Source organism: Lagopus muta, chromosome 1 (assembly GCF_023343835.1).
Source record: "Lagopus muta isolate bLagMut1 chromosome 1, bLagMut1 primary, whole genome shotgun sequence".
NCBI lineage: Eukaryota > Metazoa > Chordata > Aves > Galliformes > Phasianidae > Lagopus > Lagopus muta.
Window position 1 is genome coordinate 66,334,602 of NC_064433.1, and position 20,359 is coordinate 66,354,960.

At 41.4% G+C, this 20,359-nt stretch overlaps 1 protein-coding gene across 1 annotated transcript; it reads left to right on the forward strand.

Moving 5' to 3' along the window:
• Positions 1-7,119: 7,119 nt before the first annotated feature.
• On the forward strand, positions 7,120-16,962 carry LDHB (lactate dehydrogenase B). The gene is made up of 8 exons (XM_048966517.1): positions 7,120-7,254; positions 7,514-7,645; positions 10,511-10,628; positions 11,109-11,282; positions 13,615-13,788; positions 15,116-15,233; positions 15,705-15,828; positions 16,616-16,962. Exons 2-8 carry the CDS (start codon positions 7,520-7,522, stop codon positions 16,781-16,783), a joined length of 1,002 nt encoding a protein of 333 aa, XP_048822474.1. The 5' UTR covers positions 7,120-7,254; positions 7,514-7,519; the 3' UTR covers positions 16,784-16,962.
• The last annotated feature ends 3,397 nt before the right edge of the window (positions 16,963-20,359 follow it).

The following is a 20,359-nucleotide window of genomic DNA, read 5'->3' on the forward strand; positions in this document are numbered from 1 at the left end:
GTTTTTAGTCTGAAAGTCAGACTAAACCACATCTCCATGCACAAACAGTTACAATGACACTGAATATCATTTGTGAAATAATATGGGAAGATACAATAAAAACTGAAATGCACAAGCAGTATCATATATCCAATAACATTAAATGAAATAGGTTTGCAAAAGGTACATCAGTTGTACTAAGGAAAAGTAAGCAATAAGTTTAGGACATGACACAGTTTTAGGGGTTTTTAATCTACTGCTCATGCTTTTATTTTAAAGTTTATTAATTTTCACTACTATTCCAAGTCCCAATCAGTGCAAACAAAATCCAGACAGGGTACATTTTTGCCTACTTTTCCTATGGGTCTAAAAGGGAAATCAACAAAATACTATAGGGAACTCGAGGCTTTCCAAACGTATCAAATCTGCAGCTGCCCACATGCACACATTTCAGCGTTAGCTAGTAAGGTGACAATGACACAGAGATGTCAAGAGCACAGACAAAATGCATGCAGTAAATCCTTGGAATGTGCTGAGGGAAAAAATGTCATGTTTATGTAGCTAGTCTTAGCTATTATCTTTGCTGGTGTTGATTGTGCTGTACAATGGACATTAAGCAATTATCCATTGCTTATGGACATTAATTGAATTGAAGTGGAAGAAGTGTTGGAATTACAACACTAGATACAGGAAGAGGTATTCACACAGACTAAATTTAGCTTAGCAGAGCTAATCCCCATCCCCAGCTCCTTCTGTAGTCTGTGAAAGTGTAAGCTTCTCTAGAAGGCAGTTCAGAGCACAGGCTTAATTTAGGCTGAGGCCACAGAAAAGGCAGTGAGCTGATTTACTGTTTCTCAGCCACAATAAAGGCACAGAACTCTCCTCATACATGCTCTTCTTGAGCTTTCTCCAGCTGCCCCTGGATACTTCCCTGAATCAATTCAGTTGGCTAATGAACAGAAAACTACTTCAAGGAAAGAGAATTTCAGCTGCTTTAATGAGCTGAAGTGGCTCAGGAGGAGCTTAGAGGAGCATCAAAGCCATGTGTTAGTGGATGGATAAGCAGGGGTGAAGAGCAGCACTTTGACACTGGCCCACCCCACAGCACTGCACTGATTGTTTAACTCAGATTTGCTGAGTAACTTTAGCCTCTGCTAAAACTGCCCGGTGGAAGCGGCTTACAGGAGTCCCCACACCCACAGTGTAATTTCCCACTCCCATTCTCATGCTGCTGTCACTTTTATGGGGTTGGTCAACAAATGATCTCCCTGAAAACAGGGATTTACTGTAGAGCCTGTCCCCAGCGGAACTGCAGCAATCCAGATGAGGCAGCAGCAACAAACAGCAATGCAGAAATGGAAACCGTCAACATGGAGAAAAAGCTCTGAAGCTGGCTTGGTTTCTGAAGAGTTTCTGCTGACTATGTGTGGGGGTGGAAATAGTTTTCCCAGGCAAGAGTTAGTATTTGTGAATCCTGCCCCAGAAGGCTCCATTTACTCACTTCCAATGCCCAGTGGTGCATCTTCTGTGGGCATCTGGCTTACATACAAGTCAGAAAGTTGAAGCAGTGGCTGCTTACAGTGGATGCTGAGTGCCTGGATAAGGTGGCATGAGCAATGAGAGGACAGAAGCCTTTCTTCCTACATCCTCAACTTGCTTTTGGGCTGACTTGCGTATCTGAAGAACAATTTCTATGTCTTAGCTGTTTCCTTTGCTTAGAAAAGATGGTATCAATATCCAAAACAATGGTACAGAGATGAAGATGGTCAGAAAGCAGCTGTTTCAGATCTTGGTTTGACCCAGCTTTGGATCAACGAGCTTGCACTGAAATCCTCGAGGTGACATTACCAAATCAAGCCACAAAGTATTTCATTGCCTCTTCCCTCAGTGTATTGCACTTTCTCTGGGGAGCAGGCCCTGTACTGCTGCTACTTGCCGTTCCTTATTTCACTGGTTAGGTGCAATACACTGTGACTGAGAATGCTCCAGAAGGCTCCCCAGCACTCCGCCATACACTATGTGCTATCTATCAACAGTTAGTTGTCTTCCCCTGGCTCATGAATCCAGCACCACTAAGAATGCTCAATTGCTTTTATCTAGCTTCCATCAACAAACCTCTACCACCATGAGACTCCAGTGTGTTCAGAGCAACGTGTGTCCTGCTGACCTTTCACAGACTTGGCTGCTGTGATGAAGCCAGGCAACCCCCAGTACTGGGAAACTTGTTAAATAATGCTTTCTGGAAGCCCTGTTCACTGTATCTCCACAAAAACTTGCTCTGTGAACTGCAGGGCAGTATGGGTCCAATGTTCAGTGTGGCAAAGGTTAGTTAAGATATCAGTGGGCACTTCCCAAAAAGGAGGACAGCTGATTGACCTCGACCCTTTACATCAGTTATCTGCTTCAAAGGCAGTGACTGGAAGCTGTAACTGTACTAGTGAGTACAAGCAGAAGTGTGTATCTGTAAAACAAGCAAAAATACACTCTGTCTTAAAAATTACGATTTTTAGCAGGGTAAATGTAGGATCATTTAAGTGGATATCAAGTTAGAGAGAAATGTGAGAGGTGAACCTGCTCTCTAGTAAAATACAGTGTAAACAATGTCCAGATTTGTGGAATTCAAGCAGTATAGTATAGTGCTTCTCAAAGCACTACATGAATACAGGGAAATCCTGAACAGACTCCTACACAGGTAATAAAAGAGGCTTCACAATGTCACAACTTTCTCCTGATTCAAAGTGTCCCTGCAGTATAAATGCATCTGAATTTCACCAAGATCATTCTAGAGATCCCATGAGGCCTTCCAAACGGTGCACTCATAATGAGAAGGGGGAATCATAAAAGTCAATCCAAAAAGTCAATGAGGTTACTGAATTGAGGGAAGATATTTCTCAAGCGAGGTTCTTTGCCAGAGGCAGATGTGCCTATCATATAACACTACTTGACACTGTTTGAATCATCGTCAGTGGACCAAAGTAATCCAAATCATGGCATTTTTTATGATGCTGAACATCTGATTATTGGGGCACTGTTACAAAGAATCCCCAAACTCATTTCACAATAATCAGTGTGAGCAGTGTGCCATTAGAGGATAATGTAATTTAGTTTTTAGTGTCCAAAAATGGAAGGTAAATCAAGATTATTTTGAAAATATGTCCTATTAGGATGAATTGACAACAACAAAAAAGTCATTTAAAGAGGGCTTCTGCTAGCACTGGGGCCTTCAATTGCTGATGATCACTGTACAAACTTGCGCATGTGATGTTTATTTGTTTTTTTATTGAGTGCGTTGTAAAGAACTTAGCTATTATGAATGTGTTATCTGGCATACTGTATAATCTTTAAACAAAAATTAAACAGAAAGTTGGCCCAATGCCGAAAATAACTAAGAAATCTTTTCTTCAGATAAAGCTAGGATAAAAGAATTTTGCAGAATTGCCACTCCAAGATCCTGTGGCTTTACTATGTGATGTATTTTTCCCTTTCAGTGGAGAAGCCAGATAGATGACTACAGAATTAAAACTCAGATGGACCAGAATGTTAGTTCAGTATCTGTCAGCACGGTGTATACACTAGCACTCCATGATTTCTGGCACACGATTTTACCTACACCATTATAAACCAAAGTGGAAGCCTGGTTTGTGGAATAGCTGGGATCTGTTTTAAAGACTGAAAGAGAAAATTCTCTTTCTATTTTGCAAAAGTGGACCAATAATTCTTGTTTCTCCTTTCTCCTATGGCCATCATCAGACCATCGACATTTTGCTGCAGGAAAGAGTTTCATTAATAGAGTTTTTCAATGAGGTCTCTGTTTGCAGTCAGATTAATCTGTACTTTTGCAAAAAAATGGAACAGCGAGGTGATCATATCTACTTTCATGTGTTTTGGGAAGACAAAGTAAGTGGTGTATCTCAGACTTATGTAACTACAGACCTTGTATGCAAACCAAAAGTTAAATGTGATTAAAATGTACACACAAAAATGTTGTAACTGTATGAAGGTTAGTAGGCAAATTTATTTAGACTGTGTCCTGTAACAGTAGGGTTTGTTTTTCTGTAAAACCATTCTTCGTCAAAAATGCCAACATTGCCAAAGTTGAGATGAACTTTGAAACTGTGACCTGCCACCAGAGGCCTCCTGCTTGACCCGAGGGAGAGCTCTTCACCTCCCAGTGCCTCTGTCTATGAAATAAGTGAGTAAATAACTGAAAGCAGGAAGAGGGAATAATCTTCTTTCTTCTGCTGTCCTGGGCAAGAGCTTGAGAGAAAGGATTAAACACCCTCTGTTTTTAATACTGCCATCAAGACAAGACCTGATCTAAATCAAGACCTTTAAGATCTTTCAAGCAGGAAAGTGGCCTTTTCCTCTCAACTTGATTACAAATGATTGTGGAATGCTGGTAATGAGCAAGAAAGATCCTGTCCAAAGAGCACATTAGGCAGCGGTGAGCTTTCCTCACCAGGGAGGCTGGCAGGAAGGACACGCACCCGTGCTCCATTTGGGGCCTGAGAGAGCCCTGCTCTCATCTGCCCTTGACCTCTCTCACACACCTCTTCTTCTCCCTTCTTCCTTATTTTCTCAGTGCCCAGTTACACATGTTCCAGTTTTGATTACACAAGATAAACTTTCTTGCCCTCACTTTTCACTGTGCGATTTTTATTTTCATCCGGCTCCCTCACATTTCAACTGGAGTTAGGGAGATCTCTAATTCATTTTCTTCAGACTCAACCTGAAGTACCGTGTGGACAACTTAACTCATTCCATCAGGGCACTTTTTGCAATGCCAAACAGCGTAACAAAGTAAAGTAGGTCACAGCCAGATAGCCCTGTAAAGGCAGCAGGGAGCTGTACTGCTGCCCAGAAAAGAAGGCTTCACACTCCCCACGCATCCTCACCATCTCTCCCCAGTTGGCACCAGCATATGTTTGGCTTCTTGGTGAGCCAGAGGGAATTAATCCAGTAAGCACTAACCTGGAAAAACACCTATCAAAAAATCAACAAAACCTTCAATTGGCAGTGACAAAAACAACAAAAGCAGCCCACAGCATCAGACAGGAAGAGCTGGGCTCTATGCCTGGTCACTTATTTAGGAGGATTCTGGAATCTAATATTCTGTTTTACTCTTAACAGTTAATGATGTGTGATAAGGTATTTAAAATGTAGGGCCTGTGATATGATCCCCTAGATTGTGAATGGAGTTTTGTTCCTCTCTAAAGCAGTAACCACAGCAACCAATCTAAGGAACGGTAAATGTGACGTGAGATGACTTTCCTCCGACCTTTCTCTTGCTTCACGTTGGGACAGCTGTATTGAAATTTGGGTACGCAATTTGCCAGTGTTGCTGAGCATGGAAGAAAGAAAGGATAAGAAATAGCAAACATTTTCTCCTAATTTTGTAACACTATTTCTTTGTAGCTGTCAAAGGAAAAAGCAGAGTCAGAACACTAAATTGTGCACAATTAAAAAAAAAAAAGAAGAAAAAGAAGAAAAAAAGGAGAAAAAAAGCTTTAAAGTGCTGTATTGGGATATGGTATAATAGTCAGAGATACTGTGATGTGGGTTGTGGCTCCTGTTGCAGGAGCAGGAGGAGTTGTCATCGTGTCACTGCATCAGGTTACATTCCCTGTTCTTCCCAAAGCATTTGTGTGTAACTTCAGACGTGCCGTTGTCTCACCAGGATTTATTCAACTGCAAAATTTTAGCTGAATACAGCTGCAGGGCAAAAGCCATACTGCACAAAAATCACATACCACAGTTTGAGTAAATTTGCCCCCACATAAAATCACATAAAACGCTTTAGTTATGCACAACTCCCTGCTTGCAGTGAATCCTCTTAAAATTTCTCCTAGCTAAGTCTATGGCTCTGTGAAATAGAGAAAGCTTCTCCACCTTATCAGCTAATTGTGAAGGAAAACTCATGTGAAGGTCACTGTGTTCATGAACAGAGCAAGCAATACCCTGGGCTACATTAAAAGAGAGGTGACGAGCAGGGCATGGAAGGTGATTATCGCCTTCTCCTCTGCTCTCATGATCTCCATTTGGAATGCTGTGTCAAGATCTGTGACCTCCAGTGCAAGAAAGAGCTAGAGCTGTTGAAGTGGGTCCAGAGGAGGACCTGAGGATGCTCAGAGAGCTGGAGCACCTCTGCTGTAAAGAAAGGTTGAGGGAGTTAAACTTGTTTAGCTTAGAACAGAAGGCTCTGACAAGACCTCATTACAGCCTTCCATTACATGAGATGAGCTACAAGCAGGAGGTAGAGTGACATTTTACAGTCTAATTGTGATCAGATAAAGGGAAATGGCTTTAAAATAAAAGAGAGGTGATTTAGGTTAGATGTTAGGAAGAAATTCTGTACTCAAAGGGCAGTGAGGCACTGAACAGACTATCTAGGGAAGCTGTGGATGCCTCATCCCTGGAGGTGCTCAGCATCAGGTTGGATGGGGCTCTGGGCAGCCTGATCTGGTGGGTGGCAGCCCTGCCTGCAGCACAGGGTTGGGACTGGATGATCTTTAAGGTCTTTTCCAGCCCAAACCATTCTGTGATTCTGATTCTACCATTTACATGTGAAAAGCCAGAAGCAGGACAACAGCCATCTTGCAACCCGGGTGCCTACAGCACTGTCAACACAGTGCTCCCTGGAATCCAGTACTGCACTGCACTGCTCCCGGCTTTACTGCAGGCACCCTTGGGCTGATAGCCAACAAAATCATTCCAACCACCTGAATGCGGAAGGAGGAAGAAAGAGGGGAGGTGGGGGGTGGAGGGAGAGAGGAGGGGAGGTAGTGTTCTCTTTTTTTGTGAGGCTGCTAGCAGCTGCACGGCATAGCGATGCTACAGGCCGTGCTGACCGGTTTCCTGCTCTCCTTATCCTGCAAACAATGCCTGGCTGCTGTGGGCCCACGTTGCAATAACCCTCACTGCGCAAACTTTTCGTTGCAATAACCCTTTTCTGAGGATAGCCCTCACTTCAGGGATCCCCGACAGCCACACCAGAAGGGCCTCCATCCCGACCGCGACACGTTCTCGCAGAGGACGTGGCGGGGGACCGGGGGGAGGAGGACGAGGGCGGACAGGCGTCACTGCCGAGCCTCCATCCTCAACGCGGATTGAACGCGGCAGCCGCCGCCTCCCATTGACGCTGCGCCCGCCCTAAGGGCTCGGTGAGGGGCTCCTCCACCCAACCCAGCCCGCCCCTTCCGCTGCAGAGCGCAGATTGCCCGAGCTCCGCCGGAGTCGCAGCGCTGTTCCCGTTTCTCCTTTTTCCGCACCGAACCGGTGGGTAGCGGGAGAGCGAGGTTTTCTCTGCGGTGAGGGAGGTGTTGGTGGCGGTTCGCTTCCCCTCCCCCCGAGGGTGGGTGGTGGGGTCCTCGTGGTCCGGGGGAGGCTGTGGGCTGTGCTGGTGGGAAGGCTCTGCGTTTCGCGCTGCCGCAGCGGCCCCCAGCCCCGCGGGAGCGAGCGGTAAGGTGCGGGGAGCGCGGGCGGGTGTTGGAATGTGGCCGCATTAAACTGTGCCTCCTTCAACCCTTTCTTGTAGGACGTTATGGCGACCCTGAAGGAGAAGCTGATCACCCCCGTGGCCGCGGGCAGCGCGGTCCCCAACAACAAGATCACCGTAGTGGGGGTCGGGCAGGTGGGGATGGCGTGTGCCATCAGCATCCTCGGCAAGGTACGGCCGCGGGGCGGCGCGGCGGCTCCTCGTGCTTGAGCACGTGGTGAGCGGCGGGGCGGGGGGAAGGTCGGGATGGATGCGGGGGTCACCTTCATTTTCTGTCCTATCAGCTGGTCCTGGAGGGATATTTCGTTGTGAAAATGCGCTGAGGCCATTCCCAAGCTCTTCTTTCTTTTCTTTTGAATTAAGAGTTTTCCGTAACACAGCTGGACTCTGCCCAGCGGAGCTCTTTTGCCCGCAAAGAATGCGGGCAAACCAGACATCAGTGCGAAGGGCAGGGTGGGAAACAGAACCGTAACTTCGTGATTTTTGTTCTCGTGCATCTATGTCCTACTGTCTCGTCTCTGAAGGTACCGGCAACGATTATGGGTACCTTCCAAGGGCTGCTTGTTTTGCTTTAAGCTGCTCTTGTCTGATTGCATAATGCTGTGTCCAGAGCAGCGTAAGAAACTAAAAATCAGGGCTCTAACTGGAGGTTGCCCTGCATATTTTTTTTTTCTTTTTGGCAAATGTGTAAGAGGATCTTTGCCTTTTGCTTTTAGAGAGTGTGGTGAATGAATTAAATCTGATTTATTGTTGCCTTTTTGAAAAGACAAGTGGGAGCCACAGGTCTTCATTTTCTTCCCAAGAGGACAAGCAGATGTGCCCAACCCCCTTGAAATGGCAGATCTTATGTCAAATAGCTCACAGGGTTGGCATCAAGAATCTGGCATATACAGCTAAAACAGCTGTATTTCATTGGAGACAGTCCATCCTGTAGTACCTCGAGGATATACGTGTTAAAGCACCAATTTTATTTGTGGGGAAAAAATGTTGAAGGTTTTTCACTTGCTGATACTTAAACCTTGCCACCAAGAAAGGATAATGGTAAGGAAAGGCTACTGGGAGGCAGGTACTGATGTGGAGGTAGCTTTTTTTTTTTAGTAAGTATATGAAACTGAAATGTAACTGACGAAGGGGAAGACCATTCACAAATTACTGCCTTCAAAGGTGGCAGAATAGAAGCCAGGTGAAATGACTGCAAGCTTCATTACAATCCTGCATTTGTGTTTAATATGCTGCTCTAAGCAGGATCATCTTGTGTACAGAAATGTAGTTTTTACTACATTACTAAAATATTTGCCCCAAACCTAGAGTGGAAATTGAACTTAATCTTTCAGTCTTGAAATATGACGTAATGGAGTGAATTTCCTCAGCGTTCTGCTCTCCTCATTCTCTCATATGTGTAAATTGCAGTACGAACCACCTTAACAGCTTTGCTTTGCTTAACAGCAAAACCACTTGATTCTTGTCACTGAATCAGATGTGGCTTTGACTTCTGCAAGATGATTGGCTGCCTGAAATGCCTTCTGCTTTTTGTTGAACTGTGGCATAAAGCTTTGTGTGTGATTTTCTATGTGTTAGTATTCAGATACCTTTGGATCCTAATGCTAATACTAAGTTTACTTCATACTTGTGCTATTTCATACATCGTTTCAGTGACACTACATTTACACATCAGTTATTTTTAGCTCTCAGAAACAAATCACTGATGTTACTGTACTGTTCTGGGAATGGAAAGTTCTTCAGTCTCAAGGCAGCTTATTTTTAAGGGGAATATTTTAAGCTGCTTTCGATGCAGTGATTGTGCAGACTTCATTCCTGTGTGTGCTAATGGCAAGCTGAATTTCTCTCCAGGCAACAATGATGCAAATTCATGAAGTCAGTTCTTGGAGTGATTCCAGGTATTCCCACGGTTCAGTGGGAACTGGCTCCTTCACCTGCAAAGTCAGTTGAATGCTTGGTGCAAGGTCTGGACTGAGGCCCACATTATTATGCTGTATATATAAATCCATAAGTAATCACATCTCTGTACACAGGCTGTTTTCAGATTCCAATTTCAGTAATTTCTTAGCTTAACACTAGTGTTTTCTATTAGGATTTTTTAATGTTGAAACAAGTGAGATTTTTAGTTTGCTTTTCATCTGCAGAGTACAATTAGTGCTGAATATGAACTCCTAAATTTTTCTTCCAGTGACTGATTAACTGTTCTGAACGTAAACAGTTTGCACAAAAGCAACAGACCAGTGCAGTTTTTTTACATCTAAAGTGAAAAATTTAAATATATTTGCTATTAATTGATTTTTCCAAATGAAAACGGTGCATATTGTGGTGTGCTTAGTTGATGCCAATATTTCCAATGAGTGTTACCCTTCTATATAAAGCTTAAGAGAAGCTTTAAGATAATGCTTTCAATAGCATAGAAATGGCCTAATGGATGCTGTCAGGTGAAGATACCTAGGGAAGACAACTACTAATTTGGTTTTCAATGTAACCTAATGAATGATGAAACTTCAAATTATAGTAGAATTTACGAGGGTGATTAATGCTTCCATCAGAAGATGGTAGTGCTCTGTGTTAAAGCAAGAGCATCTTCCATCTATATTTCACCATCTTCCTATTTTGAGACCATATAATATTAACTCTTAACTCAGTGTGGCTTGACAACAAGCATATATGTTTAAATGCTTTGCAAAGCAGTACATTTTAACAGCTCTAACTTTTGTTCTGATTGAATGAGCTTAGAGGACTCGTTACAATTCTGAAAGATACAGCATGTCTTTTCAAATGCATTAATAGTAGAGGGGTAGCTGTGCACTCACATTCCACAGATAACTTTTTCAGAAGGTCTGAATAAGGCTGGCAAGCTTGGGCTGAAGCAGCCTGTGGCTCTGTTCTGATGCATTTCACAGTAGCACCGAGATAGTTTTGTCCTGGTTAGCCTTTGCAGAACAGTTGCTTTCAGATGTAAAGACGCAATTTTTAAATGTGAGTTAACAGCTAATAATGTGTTAACTTCCTTAAATGTAATTATTTCTTCAGGGTCTTTGTGATGAGCTTGCTTTGGTTGATGTTTTGGAAGACAAACTAAAAGGAGAAATGATGGATCTACAGCATGGGAGCTTGTTCCTTCAGACTCATAAGATTGTGGCAGACAAAGGTGAACTTCAGATTCTTTGTAACAATATTCTGTAAGCTTAATTGTATTGCTCATGTGATCAGAACTCTCAGGGTTTGGCATCAAAAGATTTAAATTAATGAATTTGGGTGAGATTTTAGTCTCTCATAATGGGGAGTCACTCCAATGGGGAGTGGTAATCTAAGCTTTCCTATATCTCTTAATGGTCGCTTTACTATTTTGGGCAACAGTTAAAATTGATTTTAATGGAATGCTAGTACCTCTGTAACGAAGAACAAATACCTTTCTTACTGTACAGATGGTAGAAATGAGATTGGGGAGGGGGGGGGGGGAGCTGAATGTAATAGAGGTCCGTGTGCTGATACATCAGGATGACATCTTACATTTGGGCTTGAATGTTGGTACAGTACAGAGGCTACTTGGAATACCTGTATGAAAATGATGCTGTTGAAGTTCCTTATAAACATATTTAATGGTCTTTATCTCTACACATGGTTGTAGATTATGCTGTCACAGCCAACTCCAAGATTGTGGTAGTAACTGCAGGTGTTCGTCAGCAAGAGGGGGAGAGTCGTCTCAACCTGGTTCAGAGGAACGTGAACGTCTTCAAATTCATCGTTCCTCAGATTGTGAAATACAGCCCCAATTGCACCATCCTGGTGGTTTCCAACCCAGGTAAAGAAGATCTCCAGAACACCTACGTTTTCTGTTATTAGAATATTAGTGATGCCTCATTAATCTTCTCAAATATGATTTCCAGTATGAAATTGCTTATCTTTATTTGGACATCTGCTGTTTAGTTGCTAACAGTGAAAATATTAGAGCTCTAGGAATTTGATATTATTTATTCAGGACTCTTCATGATTTGTATTTTAAAGCATTTCTAATGATAAGTACTTGAGTTCTTACCTACTTTAGCTTTATCAGGAGGTAGCTTTACATTTTTAGCTCAAAAGGTTTGAATGATTGGGAGATACTTGCTTGTAAGTAGTGTGTAAATCAAACTCCTTGACTGGGGCTTGTCATAAAATGGCCTGGCTTGAAAAGGACCACAATGATCATCTAGTTCCAGTCCCCCTGCTGTGTGCAGGGTCACCAACCACTGGAACAGGCTGCCCAGAGCCACATCCAGCCTGGCCTTGAATGCCTCCAGGGATGGGGCAGCCACAACTTTATTGGGCAACCTGTTCCAGTGTGTCACCACTCTCTGTGTGAGAAACTTCCTCTCTGATATCTAACCTAAACCTGCTCTGTCTCAGTTTAAAACCATTCCCCCTTGTCCTATCAAGGGATAGGATAAGACTGGATATGGCCATTCTTCAGAATGGAGGATCTGCCCTTTAAGATATCAACCATGCTTGTTAAACAGCTGTAGTAACATTGAAATAAGTATTAGTACAACTGTTATATGGCTGTATTAATACAGCCATATATTCAGGAAATAATATTTGCATGCTGAGGCTCATGGTAAGAGGAAGGGGTATAAACTCCAGGATGCTTCGTAGGAAGTCTCTTTGGGGTGGTTTTTCTTTGATTCAGCACCAGAGAAAAGCAGCTGCTACGGAGCCCTGGCAATGAGGTGAGACTGCTTTTAAAGCACCTTAACAGTTAAAACACAGCACGTGTGTGTAAAACTAGCAAGTCAGCTGCTGTCTGAGTAATTAGGTAGTGTACAAATTGTACTATTGAGTACTGGTATACTGAGCAAGTGACTTCTGTGCAAGTACAATAACATGGCAATTTTAAACTTATCTGAAAATGAGATCACAGATAAAATTGTTTTTGTTTGAGTTTGAATTCAGCCTTGCTAGAACTACAGACTCCTTTCCAGTAGAGCAGCTGTGTGAGACAACTGAGCGTGTTACTTTTTCCAGAATTACTTTCTGTGGAATCCTTGTGTTCACTAGTTTTACATAATGTAGCTATTGTAAGCCTCTTAGAAAGGACTTCAGAGGTGTCAGGCTATCAGGCGTGTCCACTAGCTGTGCGTTGGTGTAACTTTGTGTCCTTCCTGGTGACTTGCCCAGAGCTGTCTGGACTTCAACACAGATAGCACTGCCCCCGTTCTCTCCTGTATAAAAAACTGTATTGTTGGCAAGCAGTGAGACTAAATTGTGCCTCAAAGCTTGGATGTGTCCAGGGGAAATGTAGCTGTTTGAGAAGCCAGTACTCTGTAGTCTGCACATAGATCACTGTGGCCCTGGTAGGAGCAGTACCAGTTGTGGCTATAGCAAAGCAGTGCTAATGGGAACGCCCCTTGTAACATGAAGGTGCAAACTGCACTGAGACTGCATGCTTTTTGTTGCCCAAGCAAGTGATCTATATATAAATACAATCCCTCTGGAGAGCCAGTTTTCTTTTGAGACTTTTGGAGTCAGTATTCAGTGTTGTGGCCTGATGATTATTCTTGCTTTGGAGCTGTGGATTTGAGTTTTCCTTCAGCCTGCCCCAGCCTTAATTGGCTTGTTTTTCTCTAAATCTATTTTTAGAGCCACATGCAGCCAAAACACAGAGCTCCTTTAGCTTTTCTTGCTACAGAAGTAACCACTGTAGAAACTGTTTAATGAACAGATGCATTCAAGAAGCGAACCTGGAGTAGGAGTAGTGTATGTACTTGTAAAGATCTTTTTTTCCCCACTGTAAGTTGCTTTGCTGCTGCTTGTGAAAAAGTGGAACGTAATGTTACTTCAGGAAATTGCTTGACTATTTTAGACAGAGAAAAATTTCAGTCCCAGTTCTGGGTGCTTTGAGAGATTTAGTTCTAGCTGGCAGGATACTAATTTCCAAAGACCTTTGGTTTTTCTGAAAGGTAGCTAGACGGGTCCTAAACTTCTGGTAATTTATTCACCTTAGTCCTGTGAATAAACAGACCTAAAATACAGTAACCAGTGAGTTCACTTATGTTTCGAGTCTTCCTGAGAACCCTACCACTTGCAGCAAATACTTGGTGTGTTATTTCTGGTGTACGTGAACGGTTTAACTCACTATGCATGTTCTTCTTTTTTAGTGGATATATTAACCTATGTCACATGGAAGCTGAGTGGCCTGCCAAAGCACCGTGTGATTGGAAGTGGCTGCAATCTAGACACAGCTAGATTCCGCTACCTGATGGCTGAGAGACTTGATATCCACCCGACCAGCTGCCACGGCTGGATTTTAGGAGAACATGGTGATTCCAGCGGTAAGGAGCACTGTGGAAGATTTTATTTTATTTTTATTTTTTGATTAAACAATACAGTACTAGAGGTTGAAGCTGCATGTGTTAAAAGTCCTGAATGAACAGATATAGCTGGGCTTGAGTGGCTAGCAGCACTTTGTTGTCTTTATAGTGAGTCGAGGCAATTAATTCCAGGAAATCCTGCTACTGTTTTTTTTCCTTTTTTTTTTTTTTTTTTTTTTCAGCTAACATTATTGTGGCTGTATAATTAAATCCTGACTTGAAAAGGCCATTTTTTTTTTTTCTTAAGTGAATCCTAAGAATTCCAGTTCTCTTCCTTTACTTGTAGTTTTTGGATTTCCATCATCTATATTGTCTGCAGCAAGGCTCTCCACTGAAAGCTGTATTAGTGTTATTACTACGTCAGTAAATGGGATTGTTGCAAATAGTCTAAAAGCCTAGTAATCCAGATTGAAGTAAACAAAAATCCCTTTATTTTGTGAATTTCCTCCATGCTATTTCAACAGAAGCTTCAAGAGAAGCTTCTTTGATTTCATGGTTTTAAATTTGTCTTAGTTCAGCGTTTTTGTTTATTTAAAGTCTGACAGGATGCAGCAGAACAACCATATGGATGATGGTACTGCTTTGAATTTTAGTGCTGTGTGTTTTTTAAGAGATCCACATTTCACAGTGTCACACTGCATCTGATCAAAGTAGTGTCTCATCAACTACAGTACCAACTGAAGCCAGCTCTACAGTAAGAGAGCCTATTCTGCTTCACTGTTTCATCTATTTTTGCTTTGAAGTATCTAGAAAAATTCCTAGTGAGTTTGCAGAATGAATCTCCTTGCAAGCTTTTGATATGAAAGGAGATTGACAAATTCCTTTCTTGGTATTCTAAGCTTGCATATTGCTAACTTGTTCAGGGAAATAGAGTACAGATCTTGGAGGCTAATACTCATACTGATCAGTGGGGCAGCAAATGTACAGACAGCGATTCTTCTGTAAAATTTGTTCTAAAAAGCTGAATAAATAGTTCAGATAGTTCAGTCTGTCTGTAGGAATTTGAGGTTTCTGACTTGGAAAAAATAGCTCTCTAAACCTTTGAAGGACTGAAAGTTCTGTTATTCATGTGTAGGGATGAATTTCAGTGTCAGTACTGAAGTATTTTCAGAATATTCTGACACCCAGTGTTCTCAGAATTAATTCTTGTTGAATGAAGACAGGATCTGCCTCAAACTTTATTGTGGCTCCGGCTGCTATTGTTTTGTTTCATTAATATATCCTAGCTAGACCAAGAGCAGGTGGAGTTGCTAAGTGCTGTGGAGCTTACATTCTCTTTCTGTTGCAGTGGCTGTTTGGAGCGGAGTTAATGTGGCAGGTGTTTCTCTCCAGGAGCTGAATCCTGCCATGGGTACTGACAAAGACAGTGAGAACTGGAAGGAAGTCCACAAGCAGGTTGTTGAAAGGTACAGTGAGTTAAGGAATAATGTGGATGCATGTAATAATGGAGATGGCTTTTCTGCATGCTGCATCTCCTTTCCACCTCAGTTTTTGTGTATTCAGAATGACAATTTAAATCACTGTTCCACTGATTTGAATAGAGAATTTGTTAGTTGTACATGGCTTTCTGTTTTTCACTATCAGAATTGTTCATATGGGGAAGCTATTTTTCTTTTTTCAGCTAATGCTGAGAGAACAATAGGGTTTATTGTTATACATTTGGGTTAACGTAAGCTCTATATTTTATGCTCTAATGCTGGAATGTTTGACTTCTTCTTTGGCATTTATAGTTCTAAAAGTTGCAGTGTGTCATAGGAGTGTGTTGTGGCTTTGTTTTTTCTTTTTTAGATAGCGAATGTTTGCTTATCTAAGACTTTGTCTTCAGTATACTTTGAACGCTCTTTAACTAATCCTAGTATATTTCAATGTTTCTGTAGTGCCTATGAGGTAATCAGACTCAAGGGGTATACAAACTGGGCCATTGGCCTTAGCGTTGCTGAGCTCTGTGAGACAATGCTGAAGAACTTGTGCCGAGTTCATTCTGTGTCAACACTGGTAAAGGTAAGAAATGTTGGTGTATAGGATGCTCTAGCACAGTTTTTGTTATGGAAAAATTGAACAGTGTCAGTTAGCAAGGTGGTGAACAAAGGAAGCTTTGTTATTTTTTTAAGAATCTACTCTGAATTTAAGTGTTACAAAGGGAGCATCCTATTGTAATTTTATCTCCTGACTTCTTAGTTCTCTGCTCCATTATTGTAAGAAGGGTAAGCAAATACTGTACTGCCCAGCATTGGATTACCTTTGTGTGAAATTTGCCATACAGCTTCATTAAAAGAGGCTGTCAGTGAAGAAAAAAAAAAAAAAAAAAGATAACTTAGTGGAAGCCCAAATGTGTTAAATGTGTTTCCATGAAACACTCCCTTGCTAAGGGTGCTGGGGTAGAACGCATGTTTTTTGTCTATTTATCTGTATCTAGTCTGTGCCAGCTGAATAACCTCTAGTGGACCAATGGGCTCTGAGCTGGCTGATTTTACAGCATCCTCTATAGTCAGAAAAAAGATCTGCCATTTCTGCTTGCTCTAATCCTACAGCTTTTGAGTTTTGTCAGCCTACTTGTTAGATATAAATGGGATTTTTGGAGTTAGGATTTATGAAATAATCAATTTCATTATTGCTGTTTGTTTTAAACCAAGTCTATTTTCAAATATGCAGACTGAAAATTTTCTGCAAGCTGCAGAGTAGTAGTCTTAAGATCTGATGTCAGAAGGCTTCCTGCTGTATAAATTAAAAACAGCTCTAGAGTTATGGATTCGCATCAGTGATGTAATAACTCTTTTGTTTGTGACAGGGCATGTATGGCATTGAGAACGATGTCTTCCTGAGCCTGCCTTGTGTTCTGAGTGCCTCTGGATTGACAAGTGTCATCAACCAAAAGCTGAAGGATGATGAAGTGGCTCAGCTGAAGAAGAGTGCAGACACATTGTGGAGCATCCAGAAAGATCTTAAAGATCTGTAACTCCCGTGTTAGATCGCAGCAGTAGAAAAACAGTGTGTACAAATGTGGGCTCTCTACTCGCTATCCATCTCTATGGTTAACATTAATGCTCTTCCAGACTGAGCTTTTGTCCACAGTAGCTAAGCATAAGCTTGCTGTAACGCACAGACCTTAAGAACAAATAAAGCAACTTTAAGGCATGTTTTGGTGTCCTAGTGACTTATTTCTGGTGTTTATAGCTTATCCTGACCATAGTGTTCACCATTAGTATCTGCCACCTGATATATGACAGTGAAGACACATGTATTTTGTAACATAAAGTTAGTAAAAATGTAGTAATTACCTGTGGAGGGACTGCAATAATACAATCTTATTGGAAATAATTTCTGTACAGTAGAAAACTTGAAATCCAGATGCTGACTTAAGCTCCTGGGAATTGAAACTTTTCTGGTATTTTAACTGTTGGGTAAAATAAATTGATCTGTAGGTCTGGAAACCTGCTATGAAAAATATTTCTGTAGATATCCTGAAGTTTTATTACCTAAATTGATGTTTTCTACTCTATAGAGTAGATACTAACTATAAAATAATGAAAAGAGTAAGTTGCTGAGAATGACACTACTTCATTTGCTCTCGCTTTGACCAATATATCTCAAAAATGAATGGTGTAGGGACTTAAAAATAAATAAATAAAAATTTTTAAAAAAATGGAGGAGGCTCATTGATGCAATTCCTCACTGTTCTGTTGTTGCTGTTGCCAGAGAGGAGATCAGTGTCTGCTTCACTGCACCCCTTGTGATGAAGCTGTAGGTCAAGAGGCCTCTCTCCTCTGTGCTAACAAACTAGGGGAACTCAGGTGCTCTCATATCTTTCCTCCAGGTGCTTCACAACCTTTATATTTCTCCTTCGGACACTCTAATGTTACGTCCTTAAGTTGTGGCACTGACAACACACATGAGACTTGAGGTGAGGCTGCACTCCGTGGAGAGCCAGGCAATTTCTTCTCTTGGTTGGTTAGCCGTGTTGTGCTGTTCATTTGGCCCTTTTGACTGCCAGGACAGTTGTGTTCAGAAAGGTAAAACTCAGGCTTAATACTAAATTGCTTGTCTGAGGCTTAGGAGGCAGTTGTGTTTTATTATGTGATGTTAGACTCTGTCCTTTGGCATTGAGAGTTTTGTAAATGTGTGGTGGGGAAGGTCTTTCCCTTACTCGTTTTTCCTCTTTAATTTTTGAAGTGAGAATCAAGGTTACATTTTTGGCTGCTTAGTGATCTCCTTTGATGCCTAAAAGGAAAATCCATAAAAACTGAATGCATTTGAGTATTAAAATCCACAGCATGTTCAGTAGGTTAAGTGCATAGATCCTTCTCCACTTTGTTCATACTTGTACTGTTTTTGGTCAATGATATAAAATTCAAAAATATGTTGTGGAATTTAACTTTTTTAGGATTATTAAGGCTGGTATGTGTGAAGAGGCATCAGCTGTCTTAGAGGACAAAGAGTGGGCAGTTTTCCTTTCTGTCTGTGAATCTTGATTATTCTTGAAGTTCTCAGCCATAAAACAGATTTTTGTCCCTGACTAAATCAGCATGCAATCCTCACTCATCAAAGAGCAGGGTCTTACTTTGTGTTCTGAGATCAGCAAACTGATACCTCAGGTTGTGATGCCTTGAAATTAACACAGGAATCATTGCCTGTGCTGGGAAGCTGTTGTCACCCTAGTGACTGTCTGTTCAAAACTCTCTGTATCCACATGTTGCGTTCTTTTTTTTTTAAGTGACCATAAATTCAACATTAACACAGCATCTTTTGTGCCTTGTCGGAGAGCTAAAGACTGTCCCTATCACAAGAAGGTGCAGCCTGTGACAAGATAGAGTGGCTGTATATAAACAAGAAAGGTAATTGAAAGAATGAGGAAATCTCATCAGTCTGCAAGATGAGCAGTTCTTGAACTGTCAGAACACCCTGACTACTTATTTCTACTTCCAGGGAAATGATGTCACAAAGGAATATTCTAAGAAATAACAATAAAGTGGCCTTGTGTGCATAATGGGTGGGGATTGGTTCAAAATTGTTAAACATCAACAACTATCTCAGTCTAGGAAATTTTCAGATTTTATTAATAAACTCTTCAGATTATTTTTGGCATTACTGATATTTGTAAGTAGTATGCAAGTACATTAATAACTATAATTGTTTTTTGTTAGGATTCTTATCACATAAGATCCTCATAGCAGTTGGATGGCTATAGAATAGCTTTCCCATGCATGCTTCCACAATAGCAGCCTATTGCTTTCTGTTCGTCTGGAGTTCGTCTGTAATATAAACTTGCACAGCAAACATAAAAATTCCTTAATGACTATACTGCCTTAGTTTTCACCTAACAGATACTTGTGGCTTTTGTACATAGCAGACTCCTTATCTTGTCTGTGTTTTGCTTTTACAGCCCTATAGATACATGAACTTTGCTCCTGTCAAAGGCAATGCAGGTCTTTAAACACATTCCTATGTATCAAGAGGTACCTTGGCCTAAGAGAAAACATCATGGTGCTGTTGGACTTTATGTTGAAATAAGCAAGAAAAGCCAGCACACAGAAGCAGAACACTTCAGAAAGCACTAAGGACAGCTTGCTTGACTCTCACGAGGTAAGAGCACTAAGGTAGTTTTGACTGCTGTAAGGACCTAACCCTCCTGTATTTGTAGGTTTATAGCTAGAGTACGGAACAGAAAGTCAGTCTGACTGCTCTGCAAGCGTCAGACAAGAGATGAGGAAATACCATTGGAAAATAGAGAGAGGAGGGATATTACTGGCATGGTGATAACAAAAGGCCAGAATGTCATCCTCCACGTTACACTTAACCTCGAATATATGCTTATTACCACTGTATTTGTAACATAGATTTATAAATAAAATAAATGCTAAGGAGAAAGAGCTTGAATTTTTCTATCTGCGCATTCAAACCTTTGAGGTAAGTGGGTATGCATACATCAACTATACTGCAATTAGTTTTTTGTTAGGAGGCTTGTCACATAGTCTTGTATCTTCACTACAGTTGCTGTAGAATAGCTTCTTCATGTATGCTTACAGAACAGCAAGCAAACTATCACCTTCTGTTACTCGAATATCCTTTGCATCCTTGGTTTATTTGTAAGTCTGTATAGCAAGAAACTGTGCAAGCTTAGTAAAGCTGATGTTTGTGGTAATCAGCCATCACTTAAGCAAGAGGTGGGCTTGTTCTGAGTTTACCTGCAGTGCTCCATTAGCTTCTCCTTTAGTAGTCAGAGGACAAAAAGAGGTCAGAGAGTTGGTGGCAGGATTAAACAGTAGAATGGTGTTCAACAGAACATATAGGTAGGTACAGAGTTTTTTCCTAGACTGGTAGTGTTTACGTGACTTTCATAGAATCTAACTTAGAACTGTATTTTGTGGTAAGTAGGTGACTTGTGTCCTCAATTCCTCATCAAATTGCTGTTATCACTGTGTTGATACAACTCACATCAGCCTTATGCAGCAACTAAATGGTACTTACTTCAATTTACAGATATAAATCATTACAATTATGTTGCACATTCTCAGTGGTATATAACCACAGAACT